This window comes from Rhinolophus hipposideros (genome assembly GCF_964194185.1).
Source record: "Rhinolophus hipposideros genome assembly, chromosome: 7".
NCBI lineage: Eukaryota > Metazoa > Chordata > Mammalia > Chiroptera > Rhinolophidae > Rhinolophus > Rhinolophus hipposideros.
The window spans coordinates 9,449,045-9,466,414 of NC_138053.1; the positions used below are offsets into that span (position 1 = coordinate 9,449,045).

The 17,370-nt window shown below is 52.1% G+C and overlaps 1 protein-coding gene across 1 annotated transcript in view; it reads right to left on the reverse strand.

Annotated features, from left to right (window-relative positions):
- Positions 1-17,370, reverse strand: part of ZAN (zonadhesin) — a gene marked incomplete at both ends in the record, with an annotated part of 32,093 nt that overhangs the window by 8,859 nt on the left and 5,864 nt on the right. The window contains 28 exon segments of the mRNA XM_081052861.1: positions 205-515; positions 866-990; positions 1,332-1,496; positions 1,593-1,840; positions 2,249-2,393; positions 2,626-2,834; positions 3,663-3,839; positions 4,157-4,248; positions 4,631-4,742; positions 5,047-5,227; positions 5,467-5,714; positions 6,010-6,151; positions 7,255-7,457; positions 8,157-8,326; positions 8,447-8,554; positions 8,866-9,009; positions 9,597-9,742; positions 9,985-10,109; positions 10,605-10,721; positions 10,889-11,030; positions 13,534-13,718; positions 14,417-15,028; positions 15,031-15,033; positions 15,514-15,598; positions 15,912-16,180; positions 16,691-16,837; positions 16,949-17,027; positions 17,200-17,291. Coding sequence (XP_080908987.1) covers positions 205-515; positions 866-990; positions 1,332-1,496; positions 1,593-1,840; positions 2,249-2,393; positions 2,626-2,834; positions 3,663-3,839; positions 4,157-4,248; positions 4,631-4,742; positions 5,047-5,227; positions 5,467-5,714; positions 6,010-6,151; positions 7,255-7,457; positions 8,157-8,326; positions 8,447-8,554; positions 8,866-9,009; positions 9,597-9,742; positions 9,985-10,109; positions 10,605-10,721; positions 10,889-11,030; positions 13,534-13,718; positions 14,417-15,028; positions 15,031-15,033; positions 15,514-15,598; positions 15,912-16,180; positions 16,691-16,837; positions 16,949-17,027; positions 17,200-17,291 — 4,782 coding nt within the window.

Consider the following 17,370-nt stretch of genomic DNA (forward strand, 5'->3'; position numbering starts at 1 on the left):
AAAGACAGTGTTGGAGCAGAAGCAGATGAGCAGCAGCCTGTGATGTCCTGGCGGTAGGGGTACTGGCTAAGAGTCTATTGTAAACAATGCACGTCAGAGACAGCGAGGTCAGACATACGTCGCAAGAGGAAAAGAGAAAAGGGCAGATCCACAGACAGAAACAGGGTTTGGGAACTATTTGGGGTAACTATAGGGGACACTCACGACAGAAACTGCTGTTTCTCCAGATTGGGGGCTTGAGTCCCTGGGCCTGGCAGGCAGCTCCAAAGGCTTGCAGAGACTCACAGAGGGCATGGTTTAGGCCTCCAGACTCACAGAGGTTATGTGCACAGCCGAGCAGGAAGGGCTTAAGGGCCACACGAGTAGCACACTTAGCCCAGGCCAGAGCTTGGAAGGCCACTTGGCATTGCTCCTGGGCTCTCACTAGGTCAGTTGGCCTGCAGTTTGCATTCCTCTTCCCCTGCTGTTCTGTTTTGGTCTTCGTTTGGTCACCTTTTTGGTCATCTTGTTGGCAACTGGGAAGGAAGGGAAAGGAATCATCACAGGGACCGCCACTGCCCCATTTATGAAAATGATTTGGCGCTCCCAAATGCCCCTGAAGACATCTTTTGTCTTCACTGGGAAGCTGGTCTGAGCTCTGGCCACCTTCCATGCAGCCTCGGTCTCCTTCCACATTTCAGAGCCAAGAAAAGAAGACTCTCATATTTCCTCAAATGGGTTCCCAGAGCCCAGAAGCCAGCACTGGTCAGGTTACACACGTAAAGGATAACAGAGCACTTCGATCTCCCCACCACAGGTGTGCCACATGGTCTAGAATCCCAACTCATGTTCCTATGAAAAGGCAGAGTCTTCGGGGACCAATTACTTTGGATCGGCCTCCTTATCTTGCCAACTATCCACAAATTCAATGTCATTCTGGGCTAGTTCATCACTGGGCATTGTTAGTTCATCCTCTTCCTCTCCGTTGAAGTTCCCACACATGCCACAGACCTGGGTGGGCAGAGGGGAGTCTTAGCATGGGGTGGGGGTGGGGGTAAGGTGCAGGGTAAGGGGAGGGGGTGAGGCAGGAAAGAACTTCTCTCTTTTTTTTTTTTTTTTAAGGAGGGCGCAGCTCACAGTGGCCCATGTGGGGATTGAACCGGCAACCTTGTTTTTATCAGCACCATGCTCTAACCAACTGAGCTGGCTAACCAACTCAGCCACCCCGGGAGAGCACTTCTCATTGGCTTCCCCTTTTCCACTCTAAAGAGAAAGGTATACGCTGCATCACACTCCTGTTCTAGGGTGTATGGGGCCCCACCCCTAGGAGGAGAGCCAGGTATTTTCCTCACCTTTCCATAATAGGCTCTAGGGAGTTTGATCTCCAAGAACCCACTGCCATCAAACTTGACTTGCAGCCCAATGTGAATGCTGAGCACAGTGTAGACCCCACGGGCAGAGATGCTGACACCCCGGATCTGGCTGGTCGAGGGGAGGGTGACCTGTTTGCCGTTGATCTACAGAGGAGGCGAGGGCCGGTGAGTAAGAAGAAGGACCAGAGCCCCGTCCCCAGAGCTCACTTCCTTTATCCCTGCTCATGCCGCCCAGCTCACCAGCACACGGTGGCCCTTTTTCAGGGTGACCAGGGAATCAAAGACGTCAATGTTGACCTGGTAGAGGTAGAAAGTGGGGGTTTGGCCTTCGCTTTTCCCGTTCTTGACACTGATCTTGAAGAAGGGCAGGTCCATGGTGGAGTGGCACGTTTTCACCAGGACGTAAGTACAGGTGCTCCTGATGGCATGGTGACTGCCATCAAAGCTCACAGAGTGGGAGTTGTCCGAGACCCGGCACACGCCCATACCTGCAGGAAACAGGTGCCTGAGGAGTGCCCAACCTCCAGCAAGAAAAGGCGTTCTCCCCACCTTCAAGGAAAGGATGTGAAGGTGAGGGGCCTCCAAAGGGAAGGAAGACTAAAAGAAAAGTATCAAGGCAGAAGGACCAGGCCAATGTGAGGCTTGGGTATAGAGCAGGTATTATTCTGCCAGGGAGAGACTTTTAATATCCCATCTACACAGTTCACGGCCACTACAGGAAAACCATGAGTGACCCAAAGAGCCCTTCCTGATAGACAGTGTAGTGGTCATTGTTCCTTGCCAGAAGCTCTTCGGTACAGCAGGACCATGAACCCGAGTGCTACGGACAGAAGTGAGGACCGTGAGGGGGAATTGCAGAGCTGTGGGGTCTTCCTCCATACTCAGTGGCCTCCTACCTGCGGCCCGGCAGCGTATCAACCCATCCAGGGGCCAGCACATCTGGTTAGGCTTGCAGGAGGTTTGGAGGCAGGAGATGTTGTTATAGGTAGAACAGGTGCAGAGCCTGGAGCAGGTGCTGTCCGTGTACCAGCTCTCCCCGACCTGTGGGGTGTGGACATGCAACAGAAACCTGAAGTCAGAGGTGGACTGGGCCTCCCCCAACCCTGATCCCTCTATGAGGCCTGCTTCACTCAGTGATCGCCTCCATCACTACCCTCTGTCAGCCGCTTGGCTTCTGACTTTGCTCCTCAGCCCCAGCACTGGCCCACTCTGCCCCTTCACCAACTCATAGAGCTGGAAAGGGCAGGGCATGCCTTGCGGTCTGGCCTCTCACCGGGTAGTAGGAGCCCCCTGGGTCGGTACAGCCGCACTGGCTGAGGGGCACGCAGGAGGTTCCACTCAGGACGTGGCCTTTCTGGCACTCGCAACCCTCGGCACAGGGCAGTGAGGCTGGGCAGTCTCGTGGGGTGTTTAGGCTGAGACAGGTGGCTGGGCAGGGGTTGGCACAGGGGCTGTAGCTGCTGCCAGATGGGCACTTCAAAGCTAAGAAGAAACCCGTGGTAGGAAGGGCTGAGTGATTTTCAGCTCCCTGACCTTGGGTCATCAGGAATTCCTGGGAATATCCATCAGATGAATGGATAAGCAAAATGGGGTTCATTCATACAATGGAATATGATTCAGTCTTAAAAAAAAAAAAAAGGAAATTCTGGCACACACTATAACACGCATGAACCTTGAGGACATTATGCTAAGTGAAACAAGCCAATCACAAAAAGACAAAGACTGTCTGATTCCACCTATAGGTGGTCCCCAGAGTATTCCGATTCATAGAGACAGAGAGAATGGTGGGTGCCTGAGGCAGGAGTGGGGGAGGGGGGAGTTAGTGTTAAATGGGAACAGAGTTTCAGTTTGGGAAGATGAAAAAGTTCTGGAGATGATGGTGGTGATGGTTGCACAACAACATGAGAGTGCTTAATGCTCTAGAACTGGACACTCAAAAATCTTTAACATGGGAAATTTTGTGTTATGCATATTTGACCACAATTTTTTTTTTAAAGAGTTCCTGGGAAAGACAGGAAGAAAGGAACAGAGCTGGCCTAGGTAAGAGGGAAAAGAGGCAGCAGCCAAATGAAAGTGGAACTTTTTGGTGAGGTGAGAATCAGAGGAAGGAGGCTCCCAGGAAAGGGAGACAAGTAGAGGAGGGGGTTGGGCTTGGAGAGACTGGAGAGTGAGAACGGAGGAGGTGCCATGTGGTGTCTGAGGGCCAGGCTGGGGAGGGAAGAGGCGAAGAGCAGAATTTAGGGAAAGGAGGGGAGGACAGGGTTTGGAGGGACTCTTCCAGGCTGTGGGAGGGATGGTCAGGTCACTCACGGCAGAAGGTACTATTCCGCCAGACAGGGGTCTGGCTGGCATGGGCACACAGGGATGCGTAGGCCTGCAGAGAGCGGCAGAGGGTCAGGGCGTCACCTTTGGTCCCACACTGGCCATGCACACAACTGGCGAAGCTGGAGTGCGGGGGTACCACCCCATGGCACTTGGAGAAGGGTCCTGGAGGGTGAAACCACGGGAGTGTGAGAGAAGAGAGGAAGCCTGGGAAGGGAGCAGAACCAGGCAGCTACTTGAGGCAAATGTGACATCCATTTCCATCAAAACCTGTATTTCCTGAGAATCGACGGCCTGAGATGCAACAAAGGGCTGATCCATCAGGCTCCCAAGAAGGTGCACGCTGCTTCTGTGTTTCCATCTGCCTTCCTCCTGACTTTTCATCTATTTCATGTTTCACTCTTCCTCCCTCCCTTAGAGTACCCCTCCTCTATCTCCTATCCTGGGGGAGGAGAAAAGGACCAGCAGGGGATGAGGCATACCCAGAGGGTTCATTAAGATGTCACAGTTATTCCTGGTGTCTGCCACTTGGTTCCCCTGGCACCTGGGAGGCTTGCCACCAGCAATAAAACAGCTAAACAAAAAGAGGGGGAAGGGATAGGAATTTAGGGTTGGAGGAACCTTCCCAAAAACTGAAACAAAAGTGGAAAGAAACAGGGAGGCGAATAAGGACAGGAAAAAAGAATAAGGTGGTGCCCTCAAATAGAAAGGTCAGAAGACGCAGCAGGAAGGAGGAAAGTTAGATCTCAGGACAGACTGCCCAAAAGTGTTCTCCAAAGAGACAGATCAGTGAGCATGGGGGAAATCAGCAGGCAGGGGCAAGAGAGGTCAGAACAACCTTTCATCAACTCCAGCCTCCGAGAGACTGGGGACACAGAGGACATCAGCAGGCTGCCCACTGAGGCTCCTCCCCAGATCCCTCTCCCCAGGCCTGGAGCCCCCCATTCCTGGCTCACCCAGGTTCAGAGTACTCATTTGACTTCCAAGCGGCCCCCAGTTGGATGGAGTTGCCTGCAGCCTTTTTATCTGGTTTCAGATTGTCATCTAAGCTGTTGTTGTTGTAGTTCCCTGGAGGAAGGGGCAGTTAACAGAGGCCACAGCTGGTGCCCTGCTGGCAGCCCCAGCCCCAGGACAGCACCATCCTTCCTCCAAGAGGTTCCCTCACTCTGCACTCCAGACACCAAGATTAACCCTTTCTTTTCTTCACCTTGGGTGGGCTTCCCTTAACACTCACCCTCACACACCCATCACCCTCTACCCATGAACCTGTGGACAAGCACTTAGGACACCTAATTAGGTGTGTGTCTGAGCAGGACCAGGGCAGACTCCTGCGCATTATCCCGGCTTTGCCCACAGGTGCCCAGGAACTCACCGCACAACCCACAGAGCCGGCCAGCATAGGTGGAGGGCACAGTCACTTCGACCAGGTGGTTCCCATCATAACGAACTTGAAGTCCAAAATTCGTGTAGAGGAGGATAAAGGAGCCACTGGGCCTCATGCTTAGCCGACCTCGTGCAGACCACACAGGCAGGGCCACCCGGCGACCATTCAGCTACAAAGGCAGGGAGAACATGGTAGGGAAAGGCGTTAGGAACAAGGGCAAAAGCAGGGCCAAGACCAGGGAGCAGAAGAGGGTGGCAGGTGTGTTTCAGGAACCGGGGCTGAGCCTGTTGCGGGCAACCCCCGGGTGCTCTAGAAGCCAGACGGGCGGGCCTGCGGGCAAAGAGGGGCAGAGCAGAGGTGCAGAGTCGGCCGGGGTGTGGGGCCCAGGAGGGAGGTGGAGGCACGTACCACGACCTTGCGGCCTTTGATCAGCGAGATTTTGAGGTTGAAGACCCGTACGTGGACGGCTTTCACGTAGGAGACCTCCAAGTTCCCACCTTGGAACTCGTTGGTGGCGCTCACAACAAAGTAGTTCTCGAGGGACCTCGACCAGCAAGGCTGGGTCAGGGTGTAGCTGCAGGTGCCCATGAAGTGGTGCAGGGCTCCGTCAAACGTCAGGTAGTGGGGGTCCCCTGAGACAGTGCAGGTGGCAGACCCTGGGGAGGAGGAGACGGAGTTCACAGCACACTGATCCTGAGCTGCCATCTTGGCAAGCCCATGTTGGGGTGGTGCCCATGGCTTCTCGGGTGATCAGCTTGTCTTGGAGAGGTCAAGGACAGGAACTGCCCCAACTCTCTGGGCCCTTAAAGACACTGCTCCAGCTCTGAGCAACTGCCTCCTAGCCCCTGGCTATGCCCCCGCTCTGTGGGGAGCCTGCTGTAAGGCAAGGCTATGCTCTTGTTTAAGGTCACATGGGCAGTCCCCCGGCTCACCTTCCACCTGACAGCTCACCCTGGGCATGGCAGCCATACATGCCATCCTGCCAACCACAGACCTCCTGGGCCTGGCACCTCCACAGCACACAGCGAAGTTTGTTGTTGCCCTCACAGGTACAGAGCTGTCGGCAGCCTGGCTTGAACCACTGCTGCCCTGCCTGGGGGACAAAAGGAAGGAAGCAAAAGAGGTTATTCCCAGGTCTAACTATCAGCCCAGTGCTGTTCAGATCAGCAGCCTGCTCACGGGAGGCATTCCTGTTTCCCAACGCTCTAGGCTTAGTTGCAAAAGTCCGGTATTCACTCAATTCCATCATGTGTTTGTTCCTTCACTGTTTCAACAGATACTTATGTCTGCATTGCGCCAGCATTAAGGATTCAGTAATGACCCAGATGGATGATATCCCTGACGTAAGAGAACTCACAACCCCAATGGGGGCAGCAAACAAGTATACTGATAGATTATATGCTCCAACACAATATACACCCAAAGAAGACGAGCAGGGCACCTAGTAAGAGTTTCCTGCCATCAACACCAATAGTAAGAGTTTAGAGGGATGTTTTCTAACTTTGCCTGTCAGGAAGGCTTCAAGGAGGAGGCAGCATTTCAACAGGGCCTCAGAGGTGGTGAAGGATTCCAACAGGCATGGATGGCTGGGTGGCTGGAGGCACAGTAGGGTGAGAGGGGCTATAAGGAAGGTGAAATTGCGAGGAGAGCAAGGCACAGACAAAGAGCATTCAGAAGGTCTGGAACGGGGGCCGAGGGGAGGAGAGCCAAGTGGGCCTCAGGTGGTATAAGGCTTTGACGGACAGCAGTGCCATTCCCAGGACTTGGGTGACGGACAGGCAAAGAAGGAAGTGAGAAGGACCACAGATGAGGGTCTAGCTCCAAATGCTGCCTCTGAGAAGACTATGAAGACACGGGCGAAGGAGGAAGACAAACTGCTTCAGGAGAAAGGGACCCTTGGTAGGAGAGAAGCTGGTGTTTAGAAAGAGTGAGGAGAGACACAGCTGTAAGAAAATGACTCAGGGACATGAAGGGTAGGGAAAATGGGAGGGGAGAGAAGCAGAGGTCTTAGACGGCCAGGCAGTAACTGTTAGGATTCCATCCCCGTCTGCATGAAAAGTACTAAAGCTGAAGAAAGAAGACGGGAAAGGAGATCTGAGCCAGAATTTCCCTAATCCCAGGCCTACAGGCCCTGGCTTTCCCTGAGCCTTCTCTCTTGCGGCAGATCCCAGAGGAGTCCCAGGCCTAGCGACTCACCATGAAGTAGCTGCCTGTGGAATCAAGGCACCCACACTGGGACCGGGGGACGCACTGGAGACCACTGAGGACAAAGCCGGGGTTGCACTCGCAGCCCTCCACACATCGGTCCTGGCAGGACATGCCAGAGAACCTGGAATGGCACGTGTCGGGGCACAGCTTGGCACAAATGGTATACTTGCTGTTGGGTGGGCAGGCCAGAGCTGGTAGAGAGAAAAGCACAGGTGAGAAGGGTGTGAGGCAGGCAGGAGACAAGAGACAGAAGGTCAATAGCTAGTTCGTAGCCCAAAGTTCAGAAGGCCCACAGCTAGAGGCTTCTGCCCCATGTTGGGAGGAGAGGGAGTGGGAGAAGCACGACTGACAAGCTCAGCTTCCACTCTGGGCCTGGAGGAGCAGCCTGCAGGGAGCTAGCAAGAGGCAGGTCCCGCGAGCAGACTAATCCCAGAACCTCACTAGCGCTGCTGTGTAGGCATGCCTAAGGTGAGCGGTCAGGGTGGAAGGAGAGTGGGGGGACCACATGTGTGGCCTCAATCAGGGCTTGGCCCTGCCCTAAAGCAGGCTCCGCGGAGAGCTAGGCCATGACCAGCAGCTGCGCGGCAGTCATGGTACAACCCCCCAAACTTGAGTCTGTGTTATGTGTGGGTAGGGCAACCGGTCAGGTGGGCAACTGCCCACAGGCATTGCTCTGCACAGCCTCAGGCAGCTGGGAAGGCTTTCTGAGTTTGCAAGTGACTGTGATTTTTTTCAGTGGATATTTCTGACTGCAGATTTCCCCATCCGTGTGTGAAAGCGAAGGGGTTCAGTCGGGAGCCCCCAAGCGCGTGCTAACACTCTTGGATGCCAGCCCTCTGCTTCCATCTGTGTCTGAAGGAACGGCCCCCCTGTTTCTCGGCCCAACTCACGGCAGAACTGGGGTCCTCTCCAGGGCTCCACCACATAGCCAGCATCCTGGCAGGCCTCGGTCAAGGCTGCCATGTGGGCACACAGCACCTGCTGTAGCCCTTGGGAGTTACACATGTCAAATACGCAGTTGTCAAAGAAGAAAGGGGCCATGAGATGAGGCAGGCATGCCCTGTGGAAACAGGCCAGATCAGAGGGACCCAGAGGGCAGAACCTCCTGGCTGTCCCCCAACCCCACATCAAAGGACCCCATGATGGGCTCGTGCCTCCCCATCATGTCCACCCTTCATACTCAAAGGCTCCAGGGGACACCACGAGCCGTCCACAGAATTCTGGCCCCGACAGAGTATTCTGCAAGGCTGAGTCACAAGATGGAGGACTTGTCTTGTTCTCCTGGCACCTAGAAGAGACTCACCCCAAATGCCCTAAGGGCCAGGACTCACCTCCATCCGGCCCCTACCCCAGCAATTTCCCCACTCTCAGCAACCCCTAGTGGAGAACATTTGAATACCAAACCCAAAACCTCCTGCTCAGAATCTCACGAGGACCATTGATGGTAGGGGTGAACGCGCGGGTAAATGAGTTCATGAACTTGGCTGGGACAGAGGTGAGGGCATGCAGAAGAGGAGAGAGGAGAACAGGGGTGACGTGGGTCCGGGTGCTTGTTCTTAGAAGGGTCAAGGGAGTGGGAGGGCAGAGACAGAGACTCACTCCTCTTCCTCATCCTCTGTGGTCTGCCAGCTATTGCCCAGCTCTTCCTCATCTCGTGCTGGTCTGCCATCGGGCTTCTGGTTGTCATTGCTACTGTCACCGTCATAGTTGCCACAGAAACCACAGAGTTTGCTAGAGTAGGTGCTGTGGGGCCGGGTGAGGAGGAAAGAAGGGTCCTCATCTGAGGGTCCACAGCAGAAGGTGGTGAGTGAGGTGGGCAGGGGAGTAAGACGTGCAAACTCCAAACAAGGGTTCCACACCACGTGCCAGGCACACAAGGACCTCGCAGCCCTCACCCCCAAGCCATCTTTACAGTCTCCCCTTCTTCTGCTCACACGCCATCTTCCAGCCATAATAAACCTCTTGCTGACCCTAAGACATTCCAGTTTTTTCTTGCCTTTGCTGTTCACTACTTCTACAAAGTCTTTCTTTCCCTGAAAGCCACTCTTCCTTGAAGACTGGGATCCAGTGACCACTCTTGTGAAAGCTTCCGCAGCCCATTAGTGACTCCTTCTAGTACATTCCCAAAGCGTTGTGTTATATATCCTACTATTATCACTCTGCCGTGAAAGCATTTCCTCCTGTCTCCTCATCCAAAGGGAGGCCTGCTAGTTCCTACCCAGACTGATAATTAGTACCTGGAATGGAAGAAGAAGGGGATGGCAGGGTCCTGGGAGAGGAAGGGGCAGAGCAGGAGAAGTGGCAGCTGCCTCACTGGGTTGCCCCCTTACCTGGGCACACTCATGAACAGCTGCTGGTCACCATCCCATCTCACACGCAACCCGAACGCAGTCTGCAGCTCCACAAATCGTCCACTTGGAGCCAGGAAGATGCCTTTAGAAGGTATGGCTGGGAGGGTGACTTGTTGACCCCCAACCTGGAAGGTGGGGCCAAGAAAAGAGACAGACAGGTCCGAGAGTCAGGAAGACCCCCAACAGACTCCTGCATCAACTCTGGAGAGCAATCCAAAACACTCTTCAATTGGAGGGCTCCGGAGCCTGTCCCTGGGAGGGTCTGGTGGCTGCAGGAGCTGGCCATGACAAGGCCGAGGCCGCCTACAGGACCTGCCAAAGCCAAGGCTCACGGCCCCAGCAGGGCTAAGCAGAAAACGGGGCTCACCAGCGTGCGCCTGCCCCTGAGCAGCGTGATGGTGGTCTCAGGGAGTCTCACGTAGACTTTGCTCAGGCAAGACACACCTTCCTGTCCTCGCTCCTCATTCTTCACTGCCACCCTGAAGAAGGGCTCTGGGTGGGGAGAGGGGTGAAGAGCACCCAGGGGCTCATTCAACAAGCATTTCTGAATGCCCACTGAGGGGGCGTCCATACCTGGCATTGTGAGGATAAAGGGCCACAGAGACACCAGCTCTGCAGTTCAGGAGGAAAGCCAGGACCCAGATGTGACTGTCTGCCTCTTCCAGAACAGTCTGTCACAGTATGCCGACAATCCGTCTCCCTTCAATGGACTGAAATGTCCTCTAGGGCAGGCACTTATGTTACTTCTCTCATCCCTTTATTGCGACTATGCCACCGGGCCTCTCAATAAAATCTGGCCAAGGAAGCAACTGATAAAGAGAAGTGTCTTAAAGTGCATTTTTACTGGTAGTCTGCTCCTGGGAAAGTCCTGCTTCTGGGGTGGACATGTCAACCCTTACTTTACTTGCCCTTCTCATCTGCTCCCATGCCCAGCTCTTTTGACCTCAGACCCAAGGCCCAGGACGTAGGGCATGTCCAGGACCCTACCTGTCAAGTTGCCACAGGGTTGGGCCAAGATGTAGGTGCATTTGCCCATGAAGCTAAAATGTTTCCCGTCAAAGGTGAGATAATGAGGGTCGCCATAGACACAGCAGGTGGCAGTGCCTGCTGAAGGGAGAAAGGGAGACCATGTGAAAGTGGTTCACCAGGCCAGGTCCCACCCACCCAGTGGCCTGTCCCAGCTCCTCTGGTCAAGGGAGGGATTGGGACCCTGGTGTCACACCCACTCTGACAGGCTGGCAGGTGGGAACAACATGAGGGGAGGGTCTCACCATAGGGGTGACATCTGTACTGCCCGTTCTTCAGCTGGCATACAGTGTGTGTCCCACACTGAGAGGTCTGGCACTCCATCCGACTTCCAGGCCAGCAATGGCATCGTTCTGTGCAATTAAGGCTAAACCACTCTGCCCCAGGCTGAGAGCAAGGGGTCAGGGGTAACAACACTATAATTCTTGATCGGATTCTGTCATCCCATGCTATAGCCCTTCTCCTCCACTGTGCCTGCAGACCTAAGCTTGCTCATACTCTTCTTCCGCCCCCTACCAGATGGTCCTGCCTACCACAGGACATTTGCACATGATGTTCTCTCATCCTGGAATGCTCTTCCTTCTCTCTTTCTAAATCATTCCTATGCAACCAGCAGTTTCAGTTCAAGGGACACACTTTCTCAGGAAGACTTTCCAGACCTCCCTGATGAGTTCATCTTCATACCTCTGGGTACCTTTCTTTCCCAAGACTTACTACAATTTCACCTTTATATTTATTTGGGGGATTATTTGATTATAAGCCCTTGTGAGGAACCATGTCCATCTTAACTCACTATCTTAGCCCCAACACATAGCACAGTGCCCAGCAGAAATACTTGCTGAATGAAAGCGTGAACTAAGACCCATGTGTCCCTCAGAATCTAACAGCATTTGGAGAACAAGGACCATGCCTTGTTCACAGTGACCCCAATGCTGGGGAGGGGGGGAGTTCAAGATACTCAACAAACATTTGTTGAAAGCATAAGTGAACATATAATAGGTTCATACGTGTCTCCCAGGGCAGGGAAGAGATGTTTGATGCTGACAGCTATAACAGATGTTTCTCCCCAGGCTGCGGCTGTACTAATCCTGACACTAACGCAGGGACACCCAGGAGACTGGTTAAGGGGGGTAGGGTGGGGAGGAAGTGGCCCCTGAAGAGACAAAAAGGAACTCTGACAACCACAGGGAAGAACACTCGGAGCTGAGAAGAGGCAGTGGACACTAATGAAGAGCTTACTGCACTGTGAATTAATAGGTTGCATATGACAGTTATCATAAATTGCTAATAATAGTACTAATTAACATTTATTAAGTAATTGGTCTGTGTCAGGATCTAATTTCATCTTCACAACTGTCTTATGAGGTAGAAAATTTTATTGTGCACATTTTATAGATATGGAAACAAATTTGAGGAGGTAAAGAACCTTGCCCAAGGGCACCCAGCAAAAGTGCTAGAGCCAGGATTCAAGCTCAGATTGGCCTGACTCTAGGGCAGTTCCAATACAGGGGCCAGAAGCCACATGGGCTCACTGAGCTCTTGAAATGTAGCCGGTCCAAATTCAGATATGCTGTAAGTGTACAATACACACTGGGTTTTGAAGACTTAGTATGAAAAAAAATGTAAATGATTTCATTAGTAACTATTGATTACATGTTGAAATTATAATATTTGGGATTGAATAGATTATTGGAATTAGTTTAACCTGTTTCCTTTTTTTTTATTTAAATGTGACTATTAGGAAACGTAAAATGGCGTGTGTCTTGCATGCTGTCCCTTTTGGATAGTGCTGGCCCAGAGTCTGTACCCTTTCGAGCCTCTGCTCTTGCTGAATCTCCCCAGGAGGGGACCAGTGAGGGGAGACAAGAACAGTAACTCCTTACTTTTGACCTATTCTATCAGGATTTGCAAGTTCCTTTGGAAGAAGATTCTGGAAAACTGTATTCTGTCCTGAACACGCCTGAAGCTCTACTCAGCATCCAGGGCTCTCTATATACCCAGGGACTCCCAACTTTCCTCAGAATGGAGATGAGGGCTCTGCACCACCTCATTGGTCTGCTCAAGGCTACCAGTATGTGACAGAAAAGTATGTTAATATTGAGACTGTTAGGGGCACAGGCCACGGGATGATGGAAACTTCTACACAGCCTACCATCATGTCTGGTCACAGTGGGTGTTTAACAAATATTTATTGTATGAACGGAGATGACAATCAAAACCACACACTGGGGCTGACCCGGTGGCTCAGACGGTTGGAGCTCCATGCTCCTAACTCCAAGGGCTGCAGGTTCGATTCCCACATGGGCCATTGGGCTCTCAACTACAAGGTTGCGGTTCAACTCCTCGAGTCCCGCAAGGGATGGTGGGCTCCGCCCCTTGCAACTAAGATTGAACATGGCACCTTGAGCTGGGCTGCTGCTGAGCTCCTGGATGGCTCAGTCATTTAGAGCACCACCTCTCAACCACAAGGTTGCAGGTTTGGCTCCTGCAAGGGATGGTGGGCTGCGCCCCCTGCAACTAGCAAAGGCAATTGGACCTGGAGCTGAGCTGCGCCCTCCACAACTAAGATTGAAAGTTCAACAACTTGAAGCTGAAAGGCACTCTCCACAACTAAGATTGAAAGGACAACAACTTGACTTGGAAAAAAGTCCTGGAAGCACACACTGTTCCCCAATAAAGTCCTGTTCCCCTTCCCCGGTCCCCCCCCCCAAGAAAAAAAACCACACACTGAACGGATGACTCCACCACTGTGTAACCACTGCTTGTGAGCTGACCCTTTGGGACTGTACCATGAATCCAAATCCACCTCACCCAGGGAGCAGAGGGAACCGGAATCCTGGCGTTCCTTGCAGTCTCCCACAGGTTGATCTGGGCTTCCTCGTACTCTTACCTTGTAGTAATTATTGTTGTAGAAGCAGTTGCAGGAAGAGGCATTGATGCAGTGGGAGTCATTAAACAAAAAGCCAGAATTGCAGACACAGCCGGGCTTGCAGAGGAGCTCACAGTTGGGCTTGGGATTCTGGCAGGATGCCGGGCAGGCGCAGGTTTCATAGTGGGCATTTGGGGGGCAGCCTGCTAAAGGGAAAACAGCCTCCATCAAGTCTCCACTCTCAGCTTTTCTCAGGGAGACTTCCTGCCTTTCCACTACACCCACACTCAAGTTCTCTGAGAAGCAGGCCCATATTACTCAGCCAGAAAAGGGAATGGAGTCCTGAAACAAACTACAACATGGATGAATCTTGAAAACGTTACGCTAAGTGAAAGAAGCCAGTCACAAAAGGACAAATATTGTATGATTCCATTTGTATGAAACGCCTAGAACAAGTAAATCCATAGAGACAGAAAGTAGATTAGTGATTGCAAGGGATTGGGGGGTTGGGAGGAACGGGGAGTGACTGCTAAAGGGTGCAGGGTTTCTTTGGGGGGTGATGAAAATATTCTGGAATTAGAAAGTGATGATGTTTGCACCATCTTGCGAATATACTAAAACCACTCAATTGTACCTATAAAAGGATGTATTTACAGTATATGAGTTGTATCGCAATTTAAAAAATAGTAAGAAGTAAGCCTGTTTGGTTCTCAACTACCCCGACCTACCCGTGCCCTGCTATCACTCTCACTCACGGTAGTCAGTCCTCATGATTTCTTCCAATGTCACCATGTCTGATTCATCTCTCCTCTGAGACTGAGTTTTCTACTAGAAACATCCCTTTCCCAAATTCTCTCTCCTAGTCACTCTCTTCCTTTCAGCTCTTTGTCCAATAATTGCATACCTGAAGTGGATCTAGGGGTTGCAGTGGTAGCGAGGGTCACCGTGATCATGGAGGTGCTTGGAGCACTAGGAGCTGTCACCAAGACTGTAGGCCCAGTGGGTACAAGTGTGGGGTTGGGCTGGGGTGTCGTAGGCGCTATAGACCTTTCAATGGGGACAGTCAGTGTTTCAGTGGGGATGGTGGGCTTTTCAATGAGGACAGTGGGTTTTTCAGTGGGGACAGGGTTTTTTGTGGGGACGGTGGGCTCTTCAGGTGGGACAGTGGGTTTTTCTGTGGGGACTGTGGGTTTTTCAATGGGAACAGTAAGCTTTTCAGTGGAAATGGTGGGCTTTTCTGTGAAGAAGGTGGATTTTTCTGTGGGGATGTTGTGCGTTTTTGTGGGGACTCTAGGCTTTTCCGTGGGGATAGTGGATATTTCATTGGAGACAGTGGGTTTTACTGTGGGAGCCATAGGTTTTTTTGTGGGCAACATGGGCTTTTCTGTGGGGATGGTGGCTATTTCACTGGGAACAGTGGGTTTTTCTGTGGGGATCATAGGTTTTGCTGTGGAGACAAGGGTTTCAGAATGACCAGTAGGGGGAACTGGAGATTTGGAAGGAAGTACTGTTGGTAAGGTCCTGCAAAGAAAAAAATCCCTGGAGTTTCGTTAAAATCATACCACCACCTTCTTCACTCACATCTAATTGGAGTGGGTGGGATCAAAGGGGTAACTTATTCGCATCCCTCCTTCGACTCCCAACCCCACCTTCACTCAATAAACACTCAATAACCTCTGTTCCTAATACATATCAGATATTGTGCCAGGTACAGGAAACACAACATGAATAGAATATTGGTCCTCCCTTCAGGATCACTGTTCACTAGGTAAGGGGTGCTGGATACCGCCACAGAAATTCATGGCGTCAAAGTCACATTCATTCAAACAAGCATACTGATGGGGCCGGGATGGCTGAGGTGGGCAGAATACAGGAAACAACACTGTCTGAGAACTCAGGTACAAGAGAGGACATGCATTTAAAGAAGTACATATAGAGAAGCCCAAGAAATGGTCATCACAGAGCCTGGCCCCCTTTCTGGGGTCTTGGGTTTTGTCTTACCTCGACAGGTCCCGTGATTGACCAAGATGAAACCCACAGCAACGACAAAGGCAGTGCTGGTACCCCTAACGGCCTCAAGTATCAGCTGAAGGTAACACGGAAGGGAGAGAAAAAAGAGAAATGAAAGTGAATCCCTGGCCCCTCGGCAACTCTGCCAGGCATAGAGTCTGTCCACTGCCAAAATGTCACCTTGTTCCAGTCTCAGCAGTCCAACTCTGTCCCTGTCCCTTTTCTGGAGCCAGAGAGCCTTCTCGGAAACTCCAAGTTCATTTCTGCTCTGTTCCCCTTCTAGCGTCTCATCTCCTCAGCCCCGGTTCTGCTCCTGGATACCAGGCATTGTGTCCCTCTTACCATGCCCCACGCAGACACTTACAGGGCCCACTCTCCCTGTCTCTTACCTGCATGGGCTGTTGGTGTCCTGAAGGGATGGTGATGGAGGCATTCAGCCAGTCAGGCCTCTGAGACCCAACGCGTTGCCAGAGAGAAGTTGGGGAATTGCCTGCAGGACTCGCCAGCAGGAGCTTCAGCTTAGTGCCCTCTCCAAGGCCATGCATGTGGTAGGCAAATTCCACACAGACCGCACCCGGGGCACAGAAGGGCCGGCTCACCAGTCTGAAAGACTGGCCTGCCTGGGAGAACCTGTCAGCTTCAAGGTAGATATAGTTACCTGGGCAAAAGAAAGAAATGGGCAAGATGAGAAACCTCCACAGGACAAGTCTAATGCTGCTTTCTTTAGCAATACTTATTTTCCAAATGGGGATTTCATGCAAACACCCAAACTTCCCACATTGTAACATTTTGTTCTCTTTTGTTTGCTCATTTTGGACTTTTCTAACTGAATATGGCAGGATCAGAAAGAAAGGGAAAACAGAACCAGCTACCCAGATTCCGTTGTTGGCTATACTAATGATGTCTTGAATGAAAACAAGGCCGTGGATTTTGAAGCCTTGAACTCAATGAAGTGAGATGCCTAGGTTTTCTGGGGGTTTCAGTGACCCCACAGCCATAAGAATCCTCAACTCACTCTACCTCTGTCATATTCACAGCTCTGGCCCCTTGGGACTTCCCAATAAACACTTCACCACCTCCAACCTCTTCTACCAATCACACCAGCCAGCACCCTAGTTGGGAGTAGATTCAGGAATTTGTTGGCTTGAGGGGCCCTCAATCTCCTCACCTCTGTTAAGGGACCTTCCAAAGGGCCCTATTCCCTGGGTGGGCATATTTTGACTCCACCAGGTCCAGTGTCCGCCATGGACTGATGTCTGGGCCCAGCCACAGAAGGGCCGGGCAGCCTCTTCAAAGTCACACTGAGGAAAGCTCTCTAGGGCATAAAAATGGGAGACTTGAGGAATTTTGGCCCTGCTCTCTATTCCTCCTCCATCCTACCCCTCTGATTCTGAGAAATCTGGGCCTCCCAGGGCCTTGCTCTCACCCTCACAGGGAGCAATGCTGACTGCATCCACTGCCACAGCTGGTTCTGGGATCTTTCCAAACACACCCACCATGGTAAACTGAAGAGAGAGGGAGAGGGGGCCAGGAGTGAGAAAACAGCCCAAACCCCCAACCCCCTTCCGATTTTTTTCTGTTCAGAGACAGGGCACCTGGCTCTTAGTGTCCAGATCCATTTCAACATTGGGGTTGCCTACCACGGACAAGGAAACCTGACCTCTGGCTCCTCTGTACCTGAATCTGTCCCTGGCCTGTGTAATTGGCAGAAACAGGCTGCCAGTTGGGTCCAGATTGTCCTGAGAAAAGTTTGTGTTTCCGGGTACTGCCTGCAGTGGAAGGAATCCGAGGACGTGAGATTAAGAGGCCTAGAAACTGACTTCAAACCTGTACTCAGAAGGACGAGTA